General features: G+C 43.3%; 1 protein-coding gene across 5 annotated transcripts in view; it reads left to right on the top strand.

Moving 5' to 3' along the window:
* Positions 1–9,205: 9,205 nt before the first annotated feature.
* The window catches only part of SMARCAL1 (SWI/SNF related, matrix associated, actin dependent regulator of chromatin, subfamily a like 1), a 32,077-nt gene continuing 16,833 nt past the window's right edge, over positions 9,206–24,449 (top strand). Inside the window, exons 1-9 of one of the 5 annotated variants that reach the window (XM_066190191.1) lie at positions 9,206–9,269; positions 10,046–11,006; positions 11,716–11,766; positions 14,343–14,603; positions 15,157–15,207; positions 17,946–18,126; positions 19,087–19,237; positions 22,121–22,279; positions 24,021–24,086. In XM_066190191.1, coding sequence (XP_066046288.1) covers positions 10,136–11,006; positions 11,716–11,766; positions 14,343–14,603; positions 15,157–15,207; positions 17,946–18,126; positions 19,087–19,237; positions 22,121–22,279; positions 24,021–24,086 — 1,791 coding nt within the window. In that variant the 5' untranslated portion in view covers positions 9,206–9,269; positions 10,046–10,135. Of the gene's footprint in view, positions 9,320–9,350; positions 9,533–10,045; positions 11,007–11,715; positions 11,767–14,342; positions 14,604–15,156; positions 15,208–17,945; positions 18,127–19,086; positions 19,238–22,120; positions 22,280–24,020; positions 24,087–24,449 lie in introns of those variants that run through there. The other 4 variants (XM_066190189.1, XM_066190190.1, XM_066190188.1 and 1 more) reach the window with 4 other exon arrangements.

Raw genomic sequence — 24,449 nt, 5'->3', positions numbered from 1 at the left:
TGAACCATCAAGTAGAGCAGGCTCCAGAGGCTGTTAGGTTTCCCATGTATTAGATCATTCACACAATCTCCATCTACAGTATTTAACTTTTTCAGCAATCCTGTTTTCTCTTCTAGGAGCTAAGCCTCAAGAACTCATGACCAACCAGGTATTTGCAGAGTGGCATGCATTCAAAATGCAATTCTTTTATAGCAGTGGCATTAACACATAGTGAACTTATTCCTGGAATGAGTATTACTCAGGAGTTGTCAATACTTTAATCTGATTTATACAAACTGTGTTCTCCCTCTCTCTCTCTCTCTCTCTTCCTTCAAATAAATGCTAATAAGTTCTCAACCTGGACGAATCCCAGGTAGTGGGATCAGTACCTGGCAATATATCAGCTTTGTTGCGGAAATCAGGGATGAAGCAGGAACAACTGAAAATGTTTTTCCCAGTTGTTTTTAATTCAGCTTGCAAATAGCTTGGTGCCTGTCTAAAGTATGACTGCCATATAGGAATACACTTCAATTCTTATACTACTGTGTACCAATTAAGTAATTAATGAAAGTGTGGAAAATCTATTAAAAAAAAGTTGGTTGCATCCACAAGGAACATTAATACTGTAAGGTGTCATGCCCATGAATAAAACCTGACAGCATTTGCAAATTCAGAAGGAACTACCTGTTCTGCTGTTAAGAGATCAAGTTCAGGCGCTGATCAGAAGATTTTCAAGACCCGGTCTTTAACTTGTCTGTGGACTGGAAAGTATTTGCAGGGCACACGGAGATTAGTCTTTGCCCTCCAGGACTCAGTTGTCACTTTACAACCATATGATGCATTAGACATCGCAGGGCATGACTGTCACTGCTTTTAGCCCCAAATTCTGTCAGCATGATATTGTGCCATGATGCAATCTCATTCAGCATCTTGATTTGATTTGTGCTTTGCTTCACAATTCGCTCTAGGAGGGCTTAGGGTCCAATTCTGCAAACAGCTCTGCAAATGAGAAGTCATACCCACTACTGCTTACAGACCTTGACATCCAGCAGTGCTCTCCATGCACGGAGCAGTGCCCCCCCCCCCCCCCATCCTGGCAAAATTACATGGAAATGGTGGCCATTTCCAAACTTCACTTGACCTCAGAGGCAGTGCTTGATTTCTCTGTTACATGAATCCAGATGGACAACAGGGAAAGAATCAAGGGACTTGCTGAAAACCCAGCTGCTGCTTCTGAGCTTGGATCTTCCAGGTCAATACATTTCAATTTTTTCCACCAAAAGAGAGAAGAGAAGAGAAGAGAAGAGAAGAGAAGAGAAGAGAAGAGAAGAGAAGAGAAGAGAAGAGAAGAGAAGAGAAGAGAAGAGAAGAGAAGAGAAGAGAAGAGAAGAGAAGAGAAGAGAAGAGAAGAGAAGAGAAGAGAAGAGAAGAGAAGAGAAGAGAAGAGAAGAGAAGACCTCACTCTTCCACACTCAGTCTTCAATCAACCTCCTACAAGATAATTTTAAAAGGAATTTCTTGCCTGTAAAAAGAGGAGACCCACTCCCAACCCACACTTCTGCACTGCCTGTCTTTGATTCCATAAACTCAGTGTTTGTACTGTCTCTGTATGCATGCACCCTCGCAGAGATCCATTCAGACAACCCTTGCACTTTTCTCCTTTTTGTGGAGCAATATGAATAGTTGGTCTATGGAGCAACTTTGGAATATGAAAGATGAAAAATGTCAAATAGACCATCAGAAATAACTGTTGTTAAAACATATGATCAGGAAGGAAAATGTATTGCCTCAATGTATCACCTAGGATCAAAATGTGCATTATATAGTAGACAGCTATGTGATAATCACATGATCTGTCATGGGTCTGATCCCTTGTACAGACAAAATGAAGGATTCAGTGGACAGCTATGCTGAATGGGAGAAGTAGTTCCTTTATTCTTGTATAATTAAGCTAATTCTCCTCATCTGTTATTGTTACCATTCTTATGCTTTGTAATCCTTTCTACTGGACATAAATATTCCAAACAACAGTAGTTTGCTGGGTCCCAGAAGTTGAGCTTAGACAAACTTTTGCAATTCTCAAACCAGGTTATGAGCAAACTTTCTGTGGATCCTTCATAAGCCTTTCTCAATGTTAGGCAAGAATCAGTATGTTACATAAAACATCAAATGAGAGCTTGTAGTTGAATTTTGACATATTTGACTACATGACAAACATTAAATTAATTTCTTATTGTACAACAGTACATACAGTATTGTATGTAAAATGTCTATGTTTATTTACAGCCCCACTGAGGAAAGTACAACTTTGTTCAACTCACTTGTGAAGAACCGTGTCACCACAGGAATAAAAAATATTAATTGCATTACCAGTCCACTGAGCTATTCATGCCACTCCTTTTCCCCCACCACCCTGTATTAAACCTTTTAAAGCCAAAAGTGGTGTAAATCTTTCTAAATTCCAGAGGACCATTTTGCTAAAACACTATCCATCTTAACAGCATATCAGATTTCTGAATGGGAACGACCTCTTTGGTGGGAACAGGCCTATAACTTATACTGCTTCTCATTTCCTGAAGCTCTGGAATTGTGCTGCTCCCTAATGTTATTTTATTAAGATGCGATTTGTCATCATATTGTGGAAAACAAGATAAAATGCTGGCTAATTAAATTCCTTATTTAACTTGATGAGCATCTGCTTTCTGTAGTCACATTCTTTTAAACAGAACCTTTATGGCTCTTTCTCAGGATCTGGCTATTATGGTTTTTACTACAATCAGAAAGGGGAAATGCCCTCCCTAAACAAAGCCCGTGCACTCCCATTTGCCTATGACCCATGTCGTTTAGAATAAGAGACGTATGGGCAGATTGCAGCAGTACCTTGAAAGCACACTGCCCTGACACTTCAAGAGCACTCCCTGTTGTGGAATAATTGCTATCCCATGGAGCCCAGTGGAAATCACTGAGACAAGCTGGTAGCAAAATACAGCAGCTGACAGCAAGTGGTTTTTGGATCAGGCTGCTACACAAAATATAACAAACAAATCACCTTGTGACTTCCCCCTTCTATAGCATATGAGACTCCCAACACAAAGGAAAATCTTCTCTGTTGAAGGAGCAGGCTTAACAAGCTTAAGCATACACTTCAAGTTGAGCACGTGCTTAAGCATGCTGTTTGTCAAGGCCAGATTCTGGCTCACTTTCCAAGAACTACACTCACAGAGGTTTCTAAGATGAGAGCAACCTTCCTGCATCATTGGATGAGTGAAGACTGGGGTAGAAGAGAGTCCTCTGCTGAGTCCACATTCCTAATTCAAGGAGTGGTCTGACGTTGTTCTCATCTAAGCCACAGCAGAGGATGGCAAATAATTGTATCAGAGCCCACTATAAGCTCAGGGCTTTTAGGAAAGTCTTGAGTATGCCACAGGTCTGGGTCTATCTCTTGGAAGACTCCTTGGCATCAGACCTTGCATCCCACAGAACTCCAGAGGTGCTTGGCCAACTCCTTTTGGTTTGAATTATCCTTTGAGACCCTTCAAGGAAAGATGCTGCTCCTGTGAAAGAGCAAAGGACCATTAATATTACATTGGTGTAATATCACACCAGTGACCACTGATTCTACTGCTTAAAGGGTATCTCCATACCTCTGGGTCTCTTCTGCACCAGGAGGAGAAAGGGCAGAGAACTGTGGCTGGCTTTAACAAACAGGATCTCAGTACTTGGCTTCATATAAATACAAGGCCATAGCTGCTTATTCTGAACCTGAAAAACAGGCCCTTAATTTAAGCTTCACAATAGAACTAGGAATGCAACTTTGGTTTGTTTAACCTCATTTCCTAAAGAAATAAAGGTTATGCAGATAAATTGTCTCTGTGTGCACACAAGCCTTTCCTTCTAACTTTGGACCCTTCTGCCAGTTCAACTGTGTTTCACAAAGATAAAGTTCTGTTGAGCATCCAAAAAACCCAACCAGCTGTGCAGAGCAGAGGGGTGTGCTCTGCTCCAATCTTAAGCATAAGATACTGGAGAGTCTACATTGCCAGTGCCCTCACCCCAGCTGGATCAGAGCTCATACTATGTTAAATGCTGTGACACAGAGGCTTTGGAAACACTGTTTGAATCTCAATGTAGGATGTGGGGTTTTCTTCTCTTTTAAATTTTTGTTCTGGGTGCCAATGAGCTGCCCCCCACACCTGGGCTGCATCCCACAAGATCAGAAGTAGACTCAGCTTTGCAGCAGCTCTGTGAGGCAGTGGCCTGGCAGTGAGGCGGGGGCCATGTGCTGTGCAGACCATTGCTCTGGACTGGAGCTATGGAGGGGAATCCAGCCAAGAAGGACAGAAGGCAGAAAAGAGACCCTGCAATCTGTTGGAGGGGTTGTACTATAAACAAGAGCAGGAAGGCTTCAGCATGCCAGGGAAGAACAAGCTGTGTAGATAAAAGAGGCTGCTACAAAAGAATGGAGGGTGACTAATTTTTCTTGCACCGGCTGGCCAAAAAGCAGGGAAAAAGTGGTCTTCACTGAGCTGGCAGTCAGAGGAGGGGAGCAACCTTCTCATGCTAGAAAAACTCCCAGAAAAGCCTCTGCAGATGCCCTTTCATCAGAGTTTCAAGGACAGCAGGATTCAGCAAACTCCAAATTTTGTCTTTGGTCCTACAAAGATGCTCAGGGAAAGGGCCTGAGCTATCAAATGGGCTAAGAGGCCATGGTCCTCCATGTGCCTCAATGGTAGAGGGAAAGTAGAGGGGATTAACAGCTGTCTAGGAAAAGAAATCCAGGTAGGGAACGCAGGGTCAGCACCTCCCCAAACCCAAGCAGACCCTCCAAGCCCAGGGCTCGAGTTCCCCATTAGGCAGCTTTGATCTCCTTGAGGATCCCAAATCAGAGCAGAGGAAGCACAACCCCAAAGCCCTACAGAGGACAGGTCCTGTAAAGAGTATTCAGGTCAGACCCTAGCAGCCCAAAGCAAAGGTTTTTCCAACTGGAACAAGCTCTGACAGTCCAGAGGTTTTTCTCTGCCTCTCCTGCACCACAACCTTCTCTTCCAAGCTGACCTGTATGTCCCTAGTTCAACCACTTGACTGGTCTTAACTGGGTAGGAACTGATAACATGGGATTAATTTAATTTAGAAGGTGCAACTACAAGTTCTCCACAGCTGGTCAAAGATTGGTGCAATTGGGCATTGGTTATGGTGTCTCTCAGCTCAGTGTGGGCTATCAAAACCCTCTCAGAAGCTGGGGCCTCTTAGGACCTTTAGCCTGGGCTGATTTCCAGTTCCCTGTTGGACAGCTTTGCTACAAACAGCAGCCCTGCATGCAATTCAGCCCCAACAGAGAGTGCAGGCTGGCCACGCATCCAGGAGGAAGGAAGCCAGCTCTGTTCATGTGGAGAACCACCAAGGTGTGTTGGCAAAGTGGTGAAATGGGGCAAAAATGTTCAATATGACAGTAGTAGGACCTCTAAAGAGCAGCCCAAGACTCTTCAAAGGATAATCCATGAGACTCCGGAATGGCTCTGGAGTTTTGGGAGACTCGTAATTCAGATAATAGCTGCTGCTCATATAAGATGTACAATACAGGTAGTTCTGGCTCATTTGGAGCCAGCAGTCAGCCAGCCCAGTCCATGAGAGGAGGTTTAGAGCATGATCCAAATGATCCTGTTAGAAACAACACTGAGAACCCCATTTCCTTAATGTTTTTCACTGATGGGAGCATTTCTTTGGAAGGATGTGAACCATTTCCTCTACAGCAGTGCTGGGGTGCACTATCCCTCCCAGTTCTCCCAGGATTTTCATTCTGCATCTCTGCCCCTGACCCAGTATGTGGAGGGTGAGTCCAAGCCACTGCTGGAAGCATGTTCTGACTGAAAGGACACCTGGAGTGCACCAGCCAACTGCTTTCAAGCAGCCTCTCGTTTTGTAGGTCTGTTCTCTGCATGGCCGGGCTGTTCCTTGTGTCTCGCTGAACTTGTGCCATATGGAGCAAATGCTTCAACGTCTGTCTGTGTCTGCCTGACCGTGCAACTCAAGAGCTCTCTGCAAACCATGCCCTGCTCTCAACATTTGCATGAGCTGGCGACAGTCCCTGAATGGGGCTTTTCTAACTCTTACCAAGCTGTGGGGTTTTTGGTTTTTTTGGTTGGGTTTTTTTTTTTTCCCCACAAGATCTCTCAAAGCATAAGGACCCAGCGCCAAAGACCTGGAACAGAATAGCTGCTGGCAGGGAGAAGGTGGTTGGAAACAGTTGCGGGGTTATGCTCTGCATGTTCCCTCTCTCATCCATATGTGACACTGGGATCTGGTTTAGCTCTGGGCAGTTAAAAGTGCGACAAGAAAGAGAGAAAAAAGGTCTCTCATCCACTCCTTTCTCTCTCTGCTGTGCAGCCACCTGGAGTCTGCTGGCTTGCAGAGGAAGAAAGGGCAAAGGCAGAAGATCTGGACAGAGACCATGGGGCTGTGCATCCCTTCCTACCAAACACACTCTGCAGCAAGAGGGCCTGGAATGTGCAAGAAGGTTCCTCTTCTTTTGCTTGAGAAAAGCTAGGACAAAACCCTGGGCCCAGACGTCTCCTTAGGCTGAAGTTTTCTTTAAAAGTGATATGTTTGCAAGTGCCTGTGTGCATGTGGTGTGCTCATGTCTGCATGTGATTCCCAGGTGAGGAACAGCACTCCCAGGGTTGTGGTGTGTGTTGAGTTGCACCTCACTCTTTCTGCCTGCCTTGTTTTTCATGGGCTGACAAGCTTCTGACTAATGGCAGTCACTGCTGCTTAATCAGGAAGCAATTTAATGATAACCTTTTCTAATTAACCAGCAGAGAGAAGAATGAATAAACTGTGAAACAGCCAGCTGGCTTCAGTGTCCCGAGCCAAAGGGCCTGTCAGGTGGGAGAAAATGGTGTCTGGGAACAAAGGATGGCAGTTCTGGGCCTGCCACTGGGCAGGGTAGTAGAATTCTGAGATAGAAGGGGGTTATGGTGTTCCCCAGGGCCTTTCCTCTGCTTTCTCCCCAGTTACTGCTCTGATCACCCACACAGGGAATGTGGCTGTTCAGAAAAGGCATCTCGATGTGTATAATCAAGGCCCATATGTAATTAAAACCCTGGGAAGCCCTTTTATTTTAACTTTTATTTTAACTGATGTAAATATGCATCATTGGGTTTTTCTGAAGATGTTCACAAAATCATAAATGAGGCCAAATTGAAAAGCACCTTGAAAGACCATCTGATCTAACCCCTTGTGGGAAAGAGAGCCTAGATAAGGTTATCTATCACCCTGTCCAATTGGATCTTGAAACCCTTCAGTGATGGGAACCCCATTATGTCCCAGGGGAGGTTGTTTCAATGACTTATTGTTCTCAATGCAAAAAATTTCATTCTCATATCAAGATGAAACCTCTTCCAGTGTAATTTCTTGAACAGCATAGGACCCAGTATTGGTCCCTGAGGGACAGCACTTGTGACAGGCTGCCAGCCTGCATAAAACCCATTGATTGCTGCCTTCTGCTGTGGCCTGGGAGCCAATTTCCTACTAATCTCACAGATCCCCCCTCCAGTATATCTGGTCAACTCATCCAGGAGGAGGCCATGGGAAAAATGGTCAAATATTCTTCTGAAGTCCAGGCTAACAACCTTCACTACTCTCTCCATGCAGACAGAAAATGTCATTTGGCTGTATAAGGTGATCAGGTTAATCTGCCATGATTCACCTTTAGTAAATCTGTGCTGGCCTTCCCAATCACCTGGTTCATTTGCTTTGTGACTACACTACTTTCCAAGGGCCTGGAGTAATACTAATGGGCCCATAGTTTCCTGTGTCCTCTTTTGTGTTTTGCTTGCAGAAAGCCCTGACATCTGTCCTCTTCCAGCCTCCACTCACATCCCCTCATCTGTCTGGTCACTAGTCGCATCCCCAGGGATCAGTGTTGGGTGGACCCAGTCCTGTTTACTGGAAATATGGATAAGAGGATTGAGTTTACCACAAAGTTTTATATCTTTGTGGATGACATCAGGCTGGGTTGGATTGTCACTCTGCAGAGAAAGCTGGACAGGCTACATGAATGGGCTGAGACACATGTCAGGGTATGACATTCAACATGACCAAGTTCCCGGCCCTGCACTTCATCCACAACAACCCCAGGAAGCGCTACAGGATGGCAGCAGAGTGGCTGGAAAGCTGCCCAGAAGAAAAGGACCTGGGGGTGCTGGTCGACAGCAGCTGAACATGAGCCATTTGTGCCCAAGGAGGCTAGCAGCACCAAGCCTGTATCAGCAATACAGAGCAGTGACTGTCCCCCTGTACTCAGCACGGGTGAGGCCACACCTTGAGTGCTGTGACCATTTCTGAGCCCCTCAACTCAGGAAGGACATTGAGGTGCCAGACAAGGGCAACAGAGCTGTGAAGGGTCTGGAGCACAAGTACTATGAGGAGCAGCTGAGGGAGCTGGGGGTGTTTAGCCTGGACTAAAGGAGGCTCAGGGGAGACCTTATCACTCTGTACAACCACCTGAAAGGAGATTGTAGCGAGTGGAGGTAGGGCTCTTCTCCCAGGCAGCCAGGGGCAGGATGAGAGAACACAGCCTCAAGCTGCACCAGGAGGGCTTTAGGTCGGACATTAGGAAGAGTTTCTTCACAGAAAGGATGATTAGACATTGGAATGGGCTCCTCGGGTGGGGAGTCGCCGTCCCTGGAGGTGGTTAAGGAAAGACTGGACGTGGCACTCAGAGCCATGGCTGTCATAGGTTGGACTCGATGATAGCAGTGGTCTTTTCCAACCTACCACCAATATTCAAAAATGACAAAGCAGCCTTGCACCAATGCCAGCTCCTGCTCCTAACCCCCAGGGGCAGACTCCTTCCTCACTACTGGGAAGCACCGCCACCCTTTCTCACATCAGCTCCCCGCTCAGTCACCATTCAGGAACAGCACACCTTGGCGTGCCCCACACCCTAGGGGCAGCCAGCGAGGGTGTCTGCCCCGGCTGTACAGCGCTGAGTGCTCCCTGGGGCAAGGCTTCCGCCTGCGGCAGACTGCAGAGCCCCCGCACGCCGCACGGTGCCTGAGCGAGTGGCGGCGACAGCCCCGGGGTCCCGGCTACCCCCACGGAACGCCAGCGCCCCCGAGATGGCGCCGTGACCGGAAAACTACATTTCCCAGTACTCCGCGCGCCCCGCGCGCCGCTCTCATCTCCCGGCGTGCTGTGCGCTCCCAGTCGCTCTGTGCCACCGGGCGGTAGCGCAGAGCCTGCTGGGAGCTGTAGTCCCTCGACGGCGCTCCGGGCCGTGCCCGCCGGCGGTGAGCGGGCGGGGAACAAGGCCCGACCTCCGGGACCTTGGGGCCAACAGGTGGTGGCGAGGGGCCCGAGGGACAGGGTGGGCCGGGATCTCCATTAAGTTTGGTACGGGAGCCTGCCCGGCTCGCGGGAGAGGAAGGGGCAGAGGTGACCCCACCGGCCCGCAGGGAGGTGAGGAACGGAGGGGCGCGCATCCCGCAGGACATGGAGCGAGGCGGGCTGCTGGGACATGTCATGGGAGCCGGGCCCTCGCTTCTCTCTGAAGGTCTGTGACCTGCGAGTGGGGGGTTCTCAGGAGGAGCTGGCTCTGTCCTGTGGGCTTCAGCATGTGTCTGCTACGCTTTATGAGATACCGAGGAAGGTGAAGAGGGAAGATGGGCATCGTCCTATCTTTGCTAATAGGTACCCGAAATAGGACGCACTTCCACCAAAGGCTGTGCAGGGATGTAATCCTTTGCCTGCATGTGCGTTTGCGGGGTTGGCTCTGCAGTGCAGGGTGTCCCCGTGATTTGCTATTTTATTAGTTCTGCTGGGAATTGCAGAGAACAGTACTCAGAACTGTAGTGGAATAGCAGTTTTCTCCTTTTCCCATATGTTTTATCTATGCAGAATTGGCAGGCAAGGCCTTATCAGTGTCTGTCACCATCTACTTGCTGATAATGGCTCAGCATTGGTGTGACAGCCTTGCTGTACTACTAGATTTGTGTAGGATCAGTTATAGTAATACTCAGTCCTAAGTTATCAATACAATTTTTTTTAAAAATTTTTTTTTCTGTAGACTGGCCTTCCTTCCTCTAAAGAAGCAGGTGCCTCTGTGATTAATTCCCAATGTAGTTCTGGTACAGATTTATTGCTGGAATTGTTGAAGATGTCATCAGGCCTTACAGACGAGCAGAAGAGAAGGATTGAAGAGAACCGCCGGCTAGCTTTGGCTAGGAGAGCAGAGAGGCTGGCAGCCCAGAGGGCTGGGCATGGGGGCATCGCTGCATCTCTGCAGTATGAACAGAGTCTGGGCAATCCAGGAAACTCGAAGGAAGAAAACAATCATGTCAGGTTTACCAGCCAGCACCAACAGGGTCCAAACACGCCTGTGGAGCAGAAGAGCTGTCTCCAGAAAGGCTATAACCATTACACTGCAAACCAACAGATGGCTGGCTCACACAGAGAGCAGCAAAAGAGTTGTTCAGAGGACACGGGACAAGCAAGTGGCCTTAAGCAGATTCCTGCAACGATCCCAAATTCTCTGAGTTATTCTCATAAACATTACTTGGATGCTGGTAGCCAGGAACATGGACAACACACTTTAATTAACCATGGAACATTCCAGCAGCCCAAATGCTACTCAGCTTTCAAAAACCCCACAGAACCACCTCATCCAAGATTCATCGATAACGGGCACCCTGATGGTAGTAAAGATTTACAAACTCAGAACAGATCTACCATTAAATATGTTCCACCACCAAGCAGTGCTGCCCTGAGTGATTCAGAAATGCTGATAAACATAAACAGACCGACAGAAAGAACAGGGGCAGGTTTTGTCTCTCAGACCAGTGGTGGGATGCAGAAGCTGACCAGCTCTGCTGGTATGGGCTCTACCTTTGAAACTGCCTCTCACAAGAAAGCAAATAATGTTACAAAAGGAAAATGTGTGAAATATGAGGAAGACCGATTCCAGGTTGAAATAGGGTATAATGCTGAACTTATTGCTGTGTTTAAGAAGGTACCAAGCAAAGCCTATGGTAAGAATTGTTTGTTTGCTGTTATCTCTGTTTTAAATTGGGTTGAAGTTTTGGCATCTGCTGCTATTGTAGTTGCTACTTGGCTCTTACCAGTGTACCTATTGCTGGGGTGGAATATATGGTATTAATGGGGGATTAAAGAAGTAAATACAGATTAAATTGGATAGAAAATCTGCTTGGATAAATAGCTTGAGCTTGGATTTAGAGAAGAAGTCAGAAGTCTTGCTTTATGAGCAGCGCACTGAGAAGTTTAGTGGCCGTAGCTGGTCGGAGTTTTTTGGAAGTGAAGGAAGCTAAGTTATTCATAAATTGGGATGTGAAAATGGGTCACTTCAGCTATAGTGCAGAGTTATGAGCTGATTCTGTTTCCTGGGTTACAGAAAGCAGTGGAATCTACCCCTTTTTTCTGATCTTTTACCCCTACCTTTATTTGTTATATTCTGTTTTTGTTTTCCTTCGTGTTGCTGATCCCTGTGAATGGCTGTGAATTCTTCTTGTCTTAGTATTAGTATGGGTAGGAAATTGGGTCCCATGGCTTTTTCTGGTGTCATGTAGCTATTAATTTGGGCATAACTGTTTTTCAGATGTGTGGCAAAAAGTTTGCGAGAGTAGATTGAATGCTTTTACCTCATGTGAACATTTCACACCACCACTGTTCTTCTGCCCCAAATGATTCATATTCTGCCCTATTACTCTTGCCCTACTTTAGATCCTGCTATGAAAAAGTGGAATTTCAGCATGGAAGATTACAGCAGTCTCTGTGAGTAAATGTTGGATGATAAAAAACAAGCAGAATCTTGACACCCCCTCCTTCCTCTGCTTTCCGTAGTTATTGTTTAGCTGTGTTAGTGTCTTGAGGAATAAAAATAGTGCTACTTAAAAATAAGGCATCCAACTCATAATGTTTTTTATGATACTTTGTAGTTGATTAGAAACAATTTAATTTTTTATGTAATCTAAATACCAAGCACAGGTTGCACTTTCTCTGCCACTGAATTTTTCAGCAACCAACAAGATCATAGGAATATTATCTGCTGTGCTGGAACTTGTTTTGAATTTGTTTTGAAAACTGAGTATGTTCTAGTGGCTAATGCTTAATTTCTGTGTCCATTCATGTATTTTCTTTTTAAATAACTCTTATATAAACAGTTTTATTGTTAATTTTGTGTGTCAGAAAAGGATAAAGGGTAGTTCTTCAGAGTTTTGAGTTAGACTGAAAATGAATTTGCCTTTTTTTTTGGTATAACAAGGGTGGGTTTATCTTTTTATTCCTTCTCCTGTCACCTTATTCTGAAAAGATTGAGAGATTATAGAGGCAAACACTTCAGGTAGGCTTTTCAAAAGCACACTGTATTGAAGTGAGTGATAAATCACTATTGATTTCAGTGGGAACAGAATTAGGCCTGTGTTGAGCACTTTAAAAAAACCACAGTTGAGTGCTGGTGTTTTAGCTTCCCATGCGGGTTGCCACACATTTATAATTTAAATGCTGCTGGCTTGCTTGGAGTATATCAAATACAGATGAGAGCGGCGTCTCTGTACCAGGGAGCTTGCAAATGAACAGAATAGTTTTGTGAAATCAGGCATTTTTCTTTAAAGCTATGAAATATATGAGTACTCTGTGGAAGGTTCCTGTTTACAAGTGAAGACAGTATGTGACCAACACTGGCCTGTGAAGTTGGGGAAAATAGCCTGAGAAAAGGGAACAGACTTAGAAGGGCCTTGAAAAAGTGAAAGTGTAAAACAATTATTTTGAAGTTCCCACTTGTAATTTAGTTTTTCTGAACAATGTGGTCCTGTATCACCTTTTTTTTTTTTTTTTTTTTTGTACTATAAATTAAACATGCAGTCAAGCCTAGAAACAAATGTTGAAATAAAGGAGTAAAATATGGGGTTTTCCCCCTTCATTTCTTTCAGTTCTAGTTATAGAGGTGACCTCTAACTTCACAATGCTAAATCTAAAATCTTTTGCTTGGTGCATTGGGAGGAGAAGGTCTTAATTGGTGGTTTCCAATCCCTCTAATTTAAAAATTATTTTCAGTGGATGCTCTTAAACTTTTTATTTGGAGTAGAAATCTCAAGGCTTGGATTTTTTCAGGAAGTCACTTATTTTAAAATAAGGTTGGCTGATACCCAAATGGTTTATTTGTTAATTGATTAGGAAGAAATTGTCTGAATTTCTTTCTCCATTTTTACATTTTGACCACTGAACTTAAAGTGTGTACTTTTTTGTTGTGTGTCAGTTTTCTGGACTCCTTAAGAAGAGGTAGAATGGATCATGATGTGCAGCTCAGTGCTCAGAGGCCTGGATTCACCTGGCTTTATTCTAAACAGCTCCCAGAGAGGGGAAATTGCCTTCCACAAGTACTTGGAGGCAGAGTGTGCTTAATGGTCCCCTGCTTTTGTGTCTAATGGACTCTGGAGATGTTCATGACTCTTTGTGTTATTGTAGTTTCTGTGCAGGCTTAGGGACAAACTGCACTACTTTGGTGCTGTAAAAACTTTAAGAAATTGTATTCCCATTCCTTAACCATCAGAGTTCAGTTATAATAATAAAAACAACACATGGGTATAGATTGGCAGAGAAACACAGGGAGAAGTGGCATGTTTATCACTGTGGATAGCTGTGTTCTCAAGCTGACGTCTGTAAAACTCTGTGTCCCTCCTCTCTCCATGCCCTTGCATTGTGACAGGGATGATTGCTGGTGATGGGTAAGACAGGAGTGCAGATGGCTGGGTGGAAGTGCAAGTCTAACTGTAAGGCATGGAATAAAGGGTAATGAACTTAAATTGTAACAAAAGATATTTAGAAATTTGGACTAGATTCCTTTCTACAGCATTATGAATACACAGCATTCCTCCTAGATGGATTATCTATCAGACATTGACATGAGGCAGGGGGCAGATATTTTAAATCTTTCTCCTTTGCTGTTTACAGAAACACCTTCCCATCTTTTCAGACACATGCTATTGATCACCATGCCCCTGTCCCTGTGATTTTCTGAGTGAAAGCACTGTATGGCTGTGTGCAATTTACTGCTAAATGTGCTTCTGCAGATTGCTTGCCCTGGCCTAGGGAGCCACATTTTAGGATTGCTGGCAGAGAGGGAGCTTAGTGCAATCACAGTGCTGGACAGACCCTTGTTCACTTATTATCACATTCCCTTGGTCCCTGCTGTATTCTCTGTGGAAAATCCCACCAACCCGCTCCTCCAGGCCAATACTTTCTCTATTCTTTGTCCCTGTGAATGAAAGCAGAGATTCATCATTCCTTTTAAACTTGTGTGTGTTCTTTCTTATTAATTCTTTTCTATATGTCTATGCTTTAATCCCTAGTGGAAGCAGCAAATCAACTTCCATCAGTAATTCTGGCACCACTGGAAGGAGAAAATGTGGTTGGCTTGGCATCAAGCTCTCGTTTTGTTGGCAGTGGGATTGATGTGAAATCCCTCTTGAAGATGTGTAAGAACTGGAAGAAACCCTCAGCCCTTGTCAGAGGGAAATGTGTGCTTATCTCTTGCTTGCGATTTGAGGTTGATATTGGGTATTCTGCAGAAGTGATTGGAGTGTTCAAACAGATGGATTCCAGAAATTATGGTGAGTCTCCTGCTGTTAATTAATGACCTTGTTGGGGCTGCTCTTGCTTCACAGAAGAGAGGTAGTGAGAGTACATCCCTCTGAAAAAGCATGAGAGAATGTGCTTTGGTGAAGATTTTGCAAGATCTTGTAGTTCTAGTTTAGTGTTGTATCTGTGTCAAGCACTTTGTCCCATGGCAGAACGTGTCCTCTTCTGGGCCTGTTAGCCAAGGTGATATTTCAGATCTCAGCATGATTACATTTACATTTACTATAAATACTGTAAATGAGGTGGGTTGTGTTGGAATTTTGGAGTTTGGTTCATCAGGAGAGCTGATCTTGGCTTGCTCTGGTGATACCACCATTTCTAGATGTGTGGTCATACTTTTAAATCTTCTCCAAACTGCTTAATATGACAGCAAACAGAGGAGAATTGATTTTGATCAAGGTAGCAATTGTTTTTAAATGGTTCTGAAATGCAGAGGATGTAGGTAGATTGACATGTTCTTATGGAGAGAGAATTCTCTCTTTTTTCAAAAGAGACTTATGACAGTGTTTGTTGTAACTATTGCAGATATGAATACCAGAAAGTGGAATTTCCTGCTGGAGGATTACCCCAAACTAAGTGAGTAGCTGCATTTCTTCAGTGAGGGAGAACTTCCTGTGCATCAGTTTCTGTCTGCTGCCTTTTGCCTTTATGCATCTGTGTAATGCTGCTGAAACTGTGACTTGCCAAACTGAAATGCAGAGCTGTGTTTTGGTGTGGTTTCTTGTTTAATAGATGCAACTTTGCAGAACAATCCAGTTTCTGCAGCATGCTTCTAGCACATCTGCTTCTCAGGTTTTTATGTTAAGTTTACAGAGTGCTTTGAGATGAATAGCATTACACAAGTCCTAAGTATTATAACTATTATTTATCAGCTCAGTCGGCATGCTGTGTTTGCTTTGGTGCTCATGTGAGGGTTTTTGGCTGTGGAATTTGGTTGGGGTAAGTTTCAGAAGGATAATAAGCCCGTTGCTCTATGCACATCCTTAGGAAGTGTTAGTGTTTCAGAGTTGAAGTCCTGTTTGTCAGAGCAGTTTTTCTCCAGCATGGGCTCCTGCTTCTATGGGATACCAGAGTATGTTTAATAATTGAGTAAGTGCATGCTTCTATGATGCATGTCTTAATAACATTAGTAATGGCTCTAGGGCTGAAAGCCATGTGGTGGGGCCATATAAGAAGGCCAGGTCTTGAAAACAAGTGAGTGTATCTTGGAGGAGACTGTTAGGAAACTGCAGGGTTGGAATGCTGACATTCCTGATTTTGGTGAATGCTGATGATCACTCACAATTTGGTCAAAAGGCCTTTTGTACGTGCAAAGGACCTGATCCTGAGGCATGTGCCAGGCAGTCTGAGCAGACACATCACCTCCTAGTCTGTCATAGCCTCGGTCGTGCTGGCTGGCAGTTGTACACATTACATGAGGTATTCAGAATCCCACAAATTTGAGGAAAGGAAAAAAAATTCCATGCATCTTGCAGAGTGTAATTTGTGAGGGCATTTGAGGATTCTAGCACGTGCCTTTTAGAGGAACAGCATTTGCTTTGTTGCCTGTTCATTTGCCTACATCAAAATTAAAAAAAGAGAATTTAGAAAGGCTGGTTGCCATTTCCAGCAGAGAGATCTGTTAGCTGGGAACTGTTTGTAGAGGTTAATGTCTCTTTGCCTAGTTGCTCAGTCATCTTTATATAAAGGTCACTTCACTAAAAACTGTCTCTTGGATGAATCATGCTGGTGGCAGATATATCTTAATCACTCTCCCAGCTCATGTACAGAACAATAGCAACAGAATTATCAGTGAGCAAATTGTAGCAATTATGCTAACACATAGCTTGGTCTGTGAGTGTAATAACAAGCTTGTGCTGTTCTTTGGGTGGAGAGAGTTCCTGCTATTAAAGAAGCAGAAATTAAACTGGAGAGTTTAAAAAGTTTGGTCATTGCCCAACCACAAATGGAAATCTTTTCATATGTATATTTCCTGGAATTGCTTTCCCCCTTTATATGGCAGGGGTCCATCCTGCTGTTTTCCTCTTGGAGACAACTGAATTAAAAATACCTAACTGAATTCCGGTGCATTTACTGCTGGTATAGTGAGTTCTTTTTTTAGTTGTTTTTCCAGGCAGGTTTTTTTATTGTCTTCTGGACTTCATATACAAACTGACTACTAAAGAAAAAAGGAATTTGCTTCCTGCAATAAAAACCTGTCCACCTGCATTTCTGTTCCTAGTGCAGAGGTGTCTTTGACTTCATAGTCACTGGACAAAAATTATTAAATAAGTTTTCCTAGTCACAGCTCACTGTGTGTTTAAAACTGGTGTTTATTTTCTTAGAAATTAACTGTTGGATTAAAAAGAAACACTTTTATTTTTGAGGGGATGGGGTAGAGAGGCTGCTGGAGGAGACTAAAATAAGGTTGTCCAGGGGAGGATTGGCTAGATGCTGTGATCATTGTGATGCATGGGTTGAAAAGATGAAGGCTCTGAGGTCTTGGCATAATGGATGCTGGGGATCCCTTTAGTCCAGCTGGGAAGGTAAAGTTGTGAGGCTTCATGGGTGAAGGAACAGTAGTACTGAGGAACTGAAGTGGCTGCCTGTAAGCTCCTTCTGTCCAGGAGAACAGCACTGGCCACCAGCTGAGCAGGGAAGTGCTCTTGGTTCTGAAGGATGGTTGTTGGAGTGCCGCTGCTGGTGGTACTAGAGCTGTTTCTCAGAGCCTTGAGATGCTTCCTGTTCTCTTACCCAGTGTGGTAAATAAATGTGGTAAAGTGGAGGCAGAGCCCAACTGTGTGAATTCAGGGAATAGGAGGAGAAAAGAGTTTTCAAAATTGAAGATGAATGATATTCTTTAGGTAACTGTCTTGGGTCACTTCTGATGGTTTTGGCTCAGTGGGAACCTCAGAGGTACAGAATCCCAAGGTCAAGATAAAGATGTCCCTGCTTTCTAGGCTTCAGGAGCTCTTTTGTTCAAATCTGTACTCTCATTTTTGAGTAGTGTGCCCTGAGCTGCCCTCAGCATGAATAATCCAGCTCCAGCTGTATTAGTAGCAATCGTCTCTGAATGATGGCATCAGAGTTTCAGTTTTTTTACAACCAAATCTAAGTATGATGGGAGGAGATGTGATTCATCATGTGGTTCTGAAATAGACTTTAGGGAAGAGGCCAGGCTAACTAACACCTGTGCATGATGCCATGATTTCTCTGAACTGTCTCAGGATAGGAAATTATATTTTTGATGAGGTTGAAGGTTGTGTCCTGAGATCCGTAATGTAAGTTGTGTGTATGTTGTCCTTTCAGATAATAAACTGCTCTGTTCTTTGCAGTGAAAATGTTACTGAGTCTCATGTCTGTAGAAGTGGAGCCACTGCCAGAAGCAGTAATTAAGACCTTTGCTGCTCAACTCCAGAGATCTCCATCACAGACAGACATTCCTGATGCTGACCTTTCAGTAGTGGACTCCAAAATTGTGACGAGCCTCATGCCCTTTCAGCGGGAAGGTGTGAAGTATGTCCTTTTTGCATGCTAGTCCTTGTCTAGAATTGCGTAGTTTATATTGGTACCCAAATTCCCTTCTTGTCCATGCAGGGTTCTGCATTTCTCTAGAGTGTGGGTCTATTATACTCTGGGACTTTGGGCTTTTGATCGTTTGGTATAGCATGGTTTGTTTGGGATTATTTTTTTTTTTTTTTAATTTTTTAAATTATTTTTTGAGTGACACTTGTGTTTTATTTCTGGATAGAATTCATCATGAATCAGGTGGAAAATAGTATTTTGCTACTCTAAAAAAATTGTTCAAATGATAAATCTGTGATCTTCGTTTTGTGATTCAGTATGTACATAATTGTCATATGATTTTTTATTTTGTAAGGTAATTGTTTTTTTTTCCCAAGTGCGTCTCTTCAGTTGTTGTTGTTTTTTGAATATTAAATACACATGGGAAGGGACCAGGAAATGGGACCCAAGCCCTAAAATACTTAAAATTACTAATTACATGTACAGATAAAAATTTAAATGTCCCTGTCCCCATCATATATGATCATTAGTTATTGGTTTCAACATGCAGTCTAGGACAGTCTGTACTTAATGGTCTTAAATTGCTGTTGTTTTCAGTAATAATTTCTTAGCTCAGCCAGAATGAACTCTGAAACACATGTGAGTAATACAATGGAAAGAATGTGCTTAAAATAGTTGTAAGGTCTTGAGACTACTTCTCATATGAAATCAAAATCTCTGAGGACTGGGCTGAACCACTCTGGTCAGGAGCTTCCATGCTTTGAGAGATCTGTGAGAGCTGCTCCCTTATATGAAGACTAAAGGAGAAAATCCAAGTTTACTGAAGATCACTTCCAGGTGATCCTCATTCGAAGCTCAGTCATGACTTGAGATCATCTTGGTTGCCAGATAGTTTTTGACTATTTCTTTGACCCATTTCTTGACTCCTCTTTCCCTCTCTGTTTTTCCCAGTTTTGCAATTTCCAGGAATGGACGTTTGCTGCTCGCGGATGACATGGGCCTGGGCAAGACCATCCAGGCCATCTGCATTGCTGCCTATTACCAGCAGGAATGGCCCTTGCTGGTGGTCACTCCTTCTTCTGTGAGGTTTACGTGGGCAGAGGTACTGTGAGCTTGGGCATGTGCACGGGCTCAGTAAAGAGCCTGTGTGATGGTTAGACTGTATTGTGCTTTGCAAAAGTTAACCTTCTAAATGTATTAACGCAAAGAAACAAAAAATTGTACTGATGTAGAAACTTGATGGTGGGGAATTATTTGATGTTGACTGTATGGTATATGCCTATTTTTTTTTTTTTTATTGGCTGATTTTCTTTTTGTAGTCCAGCTGATCTGTGGGGAAGAGGGCCAGCTAGAGAAAGTGTGTCCTCTGACCCTCTGTTAGCTTTGTTCCTGCAAGTCAGTTGGCTCCAAGGGGGCATTTTATTCATCAGTGTCAAAGATAATAGTTACATTCAAGCAATAGTCTTGTATTCGAGCCCATCATAGCAGTATTTGCCAGTTTCTTGGCTGGAACAGAGGCCCAGATGCTGGGATTCTCCACTCTGTTCAAAAGGCCCCATTATCATCATCATTAAGTGTCTGTCATAGTATGTCTTTTGGCCTGTCCAGTGTATGGTGCTGACTCCTCTGAGTACTTTATTAATGTTGGTCAAAGCCCAAGAAAGCTTGTATGGTTGAGAAATGTGTCTTGAAATAAAATCACTGCCATAGTTTGTACACTGAGACTGTTGGGTTGCCATAGGCTAGAGAAATGTTCTCTGTGGGAGAAAAAGGTGAGCCAGAGCTTTTAGGTCAGTAAATTCTTTCCAGAGAAGGAGGAGGTGGGAATTTAGCTCTTCCTGAAATATGAAATTGATGAGAAAAGTATTGATTTGGGTTTGCTGGTTTTGTGCTATAACCAGGTTTTTAGAGCACCTTGGTGTGTGTTTTGATATCCAGTAATGCAGCAAAATGCAGGGTGAAAAAATAAAGTTGTTTACTGAAAAAGGGAGTGATGCACCTCATACTTGAAATCTCAAGGTATATAGACCTGTGGAACAACACTGAAGCTGAATCCATTGCTTTTGTGGGATATTTACCAGGAACAAGTTGGGCCCCAGTTTCCTGAAGTATTGGGCAACTGTAGGTAAACTTCTACATTCTGCTTCAGGAGATTTAAGAAATATGAGGCATTTTTGTCTGATTGTTTTTGGTATTTTTTAATTTGAGTGCTTGGTTTCTTCCTTCCCCTATTCCCAGCTGCCCAGAAGGCTCTTGTGGGAGATGTTTCGTTAGGACATTTGATTTAGAGATCTGGTTGATTTTTGAGTGTGTGATGGATGCAGATGTTAGAAAAATGTGTCACAGAAATCCAGAAGGTGAAATTTATTCTAGTGTGTTATCTACTCAGTTCATTCTTTTACAGATGTGTTTTAACTGTAATGGTAGAAGCTTTTGTGATGTCTCTGGAACCAATCTGGCTGAAATTTTCTTCATCTTAGCAATATCAGTGTTCTGTTTTGGCTTTCTGTGCTCAGGCCACTGAGTGACTTTATAGTCAAGGTGCCATAGGAAGCTGGTGGGAAGGGGCAAGGTACTCTTGGGTCAGAAGTGTTGCATGCACATGCATTTGGAGTTCAGCATTGATACTTAAATAATTAAGATGGTAGTTTCATAGCACTTCTTGTGGACTTAAGTCAGCACTCTGTGAAAAATTCAGGATCAATTTTATGGTGTAAATTAGTCCCATGCCTTTTATAAATGGAGAGGGCAGTACTGTAGGAGTTCCCAGGTACTTTCCTTTGTTGCCACCTTTGTCTTAAATTTTGACGTGGTGTCAAGTACATACTTTTTTTGGTTGGTATCTAACCTTGCCTGCATGTTTGCTGCTCATTTTGGTTGTGGTGCTTTTAGTAAGTGGAGAAGGATAGTTAATTGTTACTTTCTTACATACTGAGAAATATCAGAAGCTCACATTTAACTCCTGGTGCTGCTGCATGAGGTTGCTGATGAGTGGAGAGCAATGATTGTGGTTGGGGGATTTCAACAGGCAAAGCTCCTAGAGACAGAGATGGCATTTCTCATCACCATTTGGTTACATTTCTGTAGGGACCAGATCCTGATGGGCCCAGACAGTTTTCTGCCGAGCAACATCAGCAGAACTCAAATGTTGCAGGGAGCTTGGTGTCAGTGGGGACAGAATTACAAGGGAAATAGTGGGTGGTCTGGCTAACAGATGGGTTTGGGGGAGGATATCTTGCTCTGGTGTGTGGAGCATTTCAAGAGGTTGATTGAATGACAATTACCACATGAATTTCAGCTGCTGTCATAGAGCAGCTGGTGTGTTGTTAACTTGATCTTTTCATTTTGGGTGGGTTTCTTTTTTGTTTGTTTTGGGGGTTTTTTGGTGGACTTTTTAAGGAGAGGAGGTACTGTAAATGTTCATCTGGGTGAGTTGTACTTCACCCTCATGATGGAGTAAACATTGCTGTAGTGATAGATGTTTACTGCTTAGAAGTCTGTGTTTCACAACCTTAGGTTTCCTATTGAGTGGGAAAACTAAATTTCCCTGTAAGCAGTGGTCACAGTAGTCTCTGGCTTCTGAGCATAGCAGGGAGCTTTCTCAGGAAGTTATGCATATTTCCACTAAAGATCAGATTTTTGGGTTTTTTTGGGGGCATATTACTGGGGTTGGTTTGTTTTTCTTTTGTTTGTCTGTTGGGCTTTGGGTTTTTTTTTCCAGTAAGAAGGAATAGGGTTTGAGCTTTCTTTGCTGTGTAAAGTAGATGTTGCCTTGTAGCCTGAGTTCTGTTCTTGATGTTCCCATCACCAGGGAGGTTGCCATGGGAAGGCTGCTTACCCTTACTGTGCTCCAGAGTGATGTCTAATGGTGGATGGCGTGGGTCCGTGTTCTAAGTAGTCATGAGGATGTTCTGTGTAGTGCTTTGGGATCTTGACAAAGAAGATAAGCATCAGAATGCTTTTAATTTCTTTCCTCTTCTTCCAGGCATTTCACAGATGGCTTCCATCCTTGAGTCCAGAAAGCACCAATGTCATTGTGAGTGGGAAGGACAACCTAACAGGAAGCTTGATCAACATCATCAGTTTTGATCTCCTCAGCCGGATGGATAAGCAACTTAAGAGCACATTCCAAGTAGTTATTGTTGTAAGTGGTACATGAAAATTTTCAAGTTAATTCTGTGCTGCAAATGGGGTAGTCTGTACAGCAAAGAAGGGTGAAGTGGGCCTTATTTAGGACTGAAAGTGTCTTGTAATTGTGTCTGTGATCACAGCTGTCTTCATGAGTACAAGCATGAGGTTTCTCTGAAACCTTTTGAAATAGCTAGTAGAGTTTAATTCCTTTGTGATTCCTAAGGCTGTTTTTTCACTTTTACTGGTTATGGGGCCTCTCTGATTTCATTGTGCTTGGTCATGTCCTCTGCTGGAGAGAAAAGTGTTTAATGTGGTGTGTCAATACAGTAGTCTTGGAATTGTATCTTCTTAAGTCTTGGACTTAAGGGTGGTGTTAGTGTTTATCCAGTAAAGCAGATAACCTTTCCACATCAAGTATGTGGGTAAAGCCTGAAAAAAATCTCCCTTAGCTTGTGTTCCACTGACAATCTGCATTAAGCCTTCTTTGATCACTTGTATCGTTTCTTTTGTAAATTAGTTCAAATTCCAGTTCTTATCTTTTTACAGAGCCACAGTAAATCCATTTTTCTGGATTTCAGTTACTAAAAATTCAAAATATCTAGTGTTTCAAATCCAGCTTGGATCAATAGAGAGCAAAAGTGTGTATGTAGCTCACTATGAGTATTTGATGTTCTCAGTCTAGTTTCCAGCACATATACACACCTGCCCAATGATCATGACAACTGGAACATAATAGTCTTTCTGTTTCTCAGCATCAGATGGGAATGTGGGAATAGATGGAGTCAGAGACCAAGCTACTCATGGGGGAACAGACCTTTTTCATTTTTATATTTTTTCTCCTACACACACTCTGACTAAACATTCTGTCAAGGTGGAAATGCAGATTATTAGTTTTGTAGGCTGGAGGCTACTGCCTTAGAACTTCTAACCAGCCCTGAACTGGCAGATGCTCTTTTTTTGTGTTTATATGTTCAAATTTGGACCCTTTGTAGGTTTTTACAGATGAGAGTAGTCTTACTGAGCTTTCCTGCTTTTTCTTCCAGTCTTCTTTTGGTGGCTGGGAAAATTAATGTAGCTTATTTGTTATTTAGGAGGGGGAAGGCTGTGCCTGAGAGGCTAAGCAGTTGTGTTGTCTTTGCATGCTTTTTTCTATATGCATGGAAAGATGAGATATACCCTTGGAGGGTGCTGATTGCTTTTTTTGCCTTAAGTTCTGCCTTACTATAACATTAGAAGTGAAGCCCATTTGAGGGTGATGTCTGAAGTAGGAGACTATTACCCACCTGGTGAGCCCTATCAGCAGAACAGTTGGATCTTAATTAGATTTCTTTTTTCCTTATCATTTGCATTAACCCCTTATTAAGGGAACTGGCACTGGATAGGCCTCCTATGCTGGCTGCATTTAAAAGATACATAGGGGCAAATGAGTATCAGTTATGGAAATAATATTCCTCTTTCTCCTTCCCTCTCCAGCCCCCTCTGCTCACTTTTTTTTGGTGTTCATTTATGATTCATGCCTGCAAGGTTTGAATTCTGTTCTGTTTGCTTGCAGCTGCAGGTTTGAGTGCAGGAAGCCTGCTACTCTGCATCCTGCCTTTTTGTTTAGAATTTGATGTGACTATCCCAATGCCTGAAATATCCTGAATGAAAGGCCTGTAATACTAGATAGCTGAGAACACTGGGAATTTGTTCTGTAACCTGCATTTGGAGTATGGATCTGAACTGACTTCACTTTCATGCTTGTTTTGTTTCAGGATGAATCTCATTTCCTGAAGAACACAAAAACTGCACGCTGCCAGGCTGCCATGCCTCTACTCAAGGTGTGTATGCTGGGAGCCAGAGCTCTGATTGCTCACATCAGGCTCCCAGGGCAGTGTGGCTCCACCTAGCAGGTTTAGGAGCCAGCAGCTGAATTCTTTTTGTCTGCAAGGGGAAATCCAGGTAATAGTGTACATCCAAGACTGAAGTTTGGCTTTACCACTTCTTTCCATACAAATATTAGATGGCAAAACCTAACTAAACAACTTGAAAAGCTCCCTTGATATAATTGTGGTACTGCCACTGATGAGTTCTGTGGTGATAAGGAAAAGGGAATGTCAGAACTTACTGAATGTATTCAGGGAGAGTAGAAGGGAGTATAGTGGTGTCAAAATACCTTGTTATATGAAAATAATCATTATCAA

Source organism: Chamaea fasciata, unplaced genomic scaffold (genome assembly GCF_029207755.1).
Source record: "Chamaea fasciata isolate MVZ Bird 193981 ecotype frontalis unplaced genomic scaffold, bChaFas1.0.hap1 SCAF_8, whole genome shotgun sequence".
NCBI classification, from domain to species: Eukaryota; Metazoa; Chordata; class Aves; order Passeriformes; family Sylviidae; genus Chamaea; species Chamaea fasciata.
Note: the sequence above shows the minus strand (reverse complement) of the source record. Positions and strands in the feature narration are given on the sequence as shown.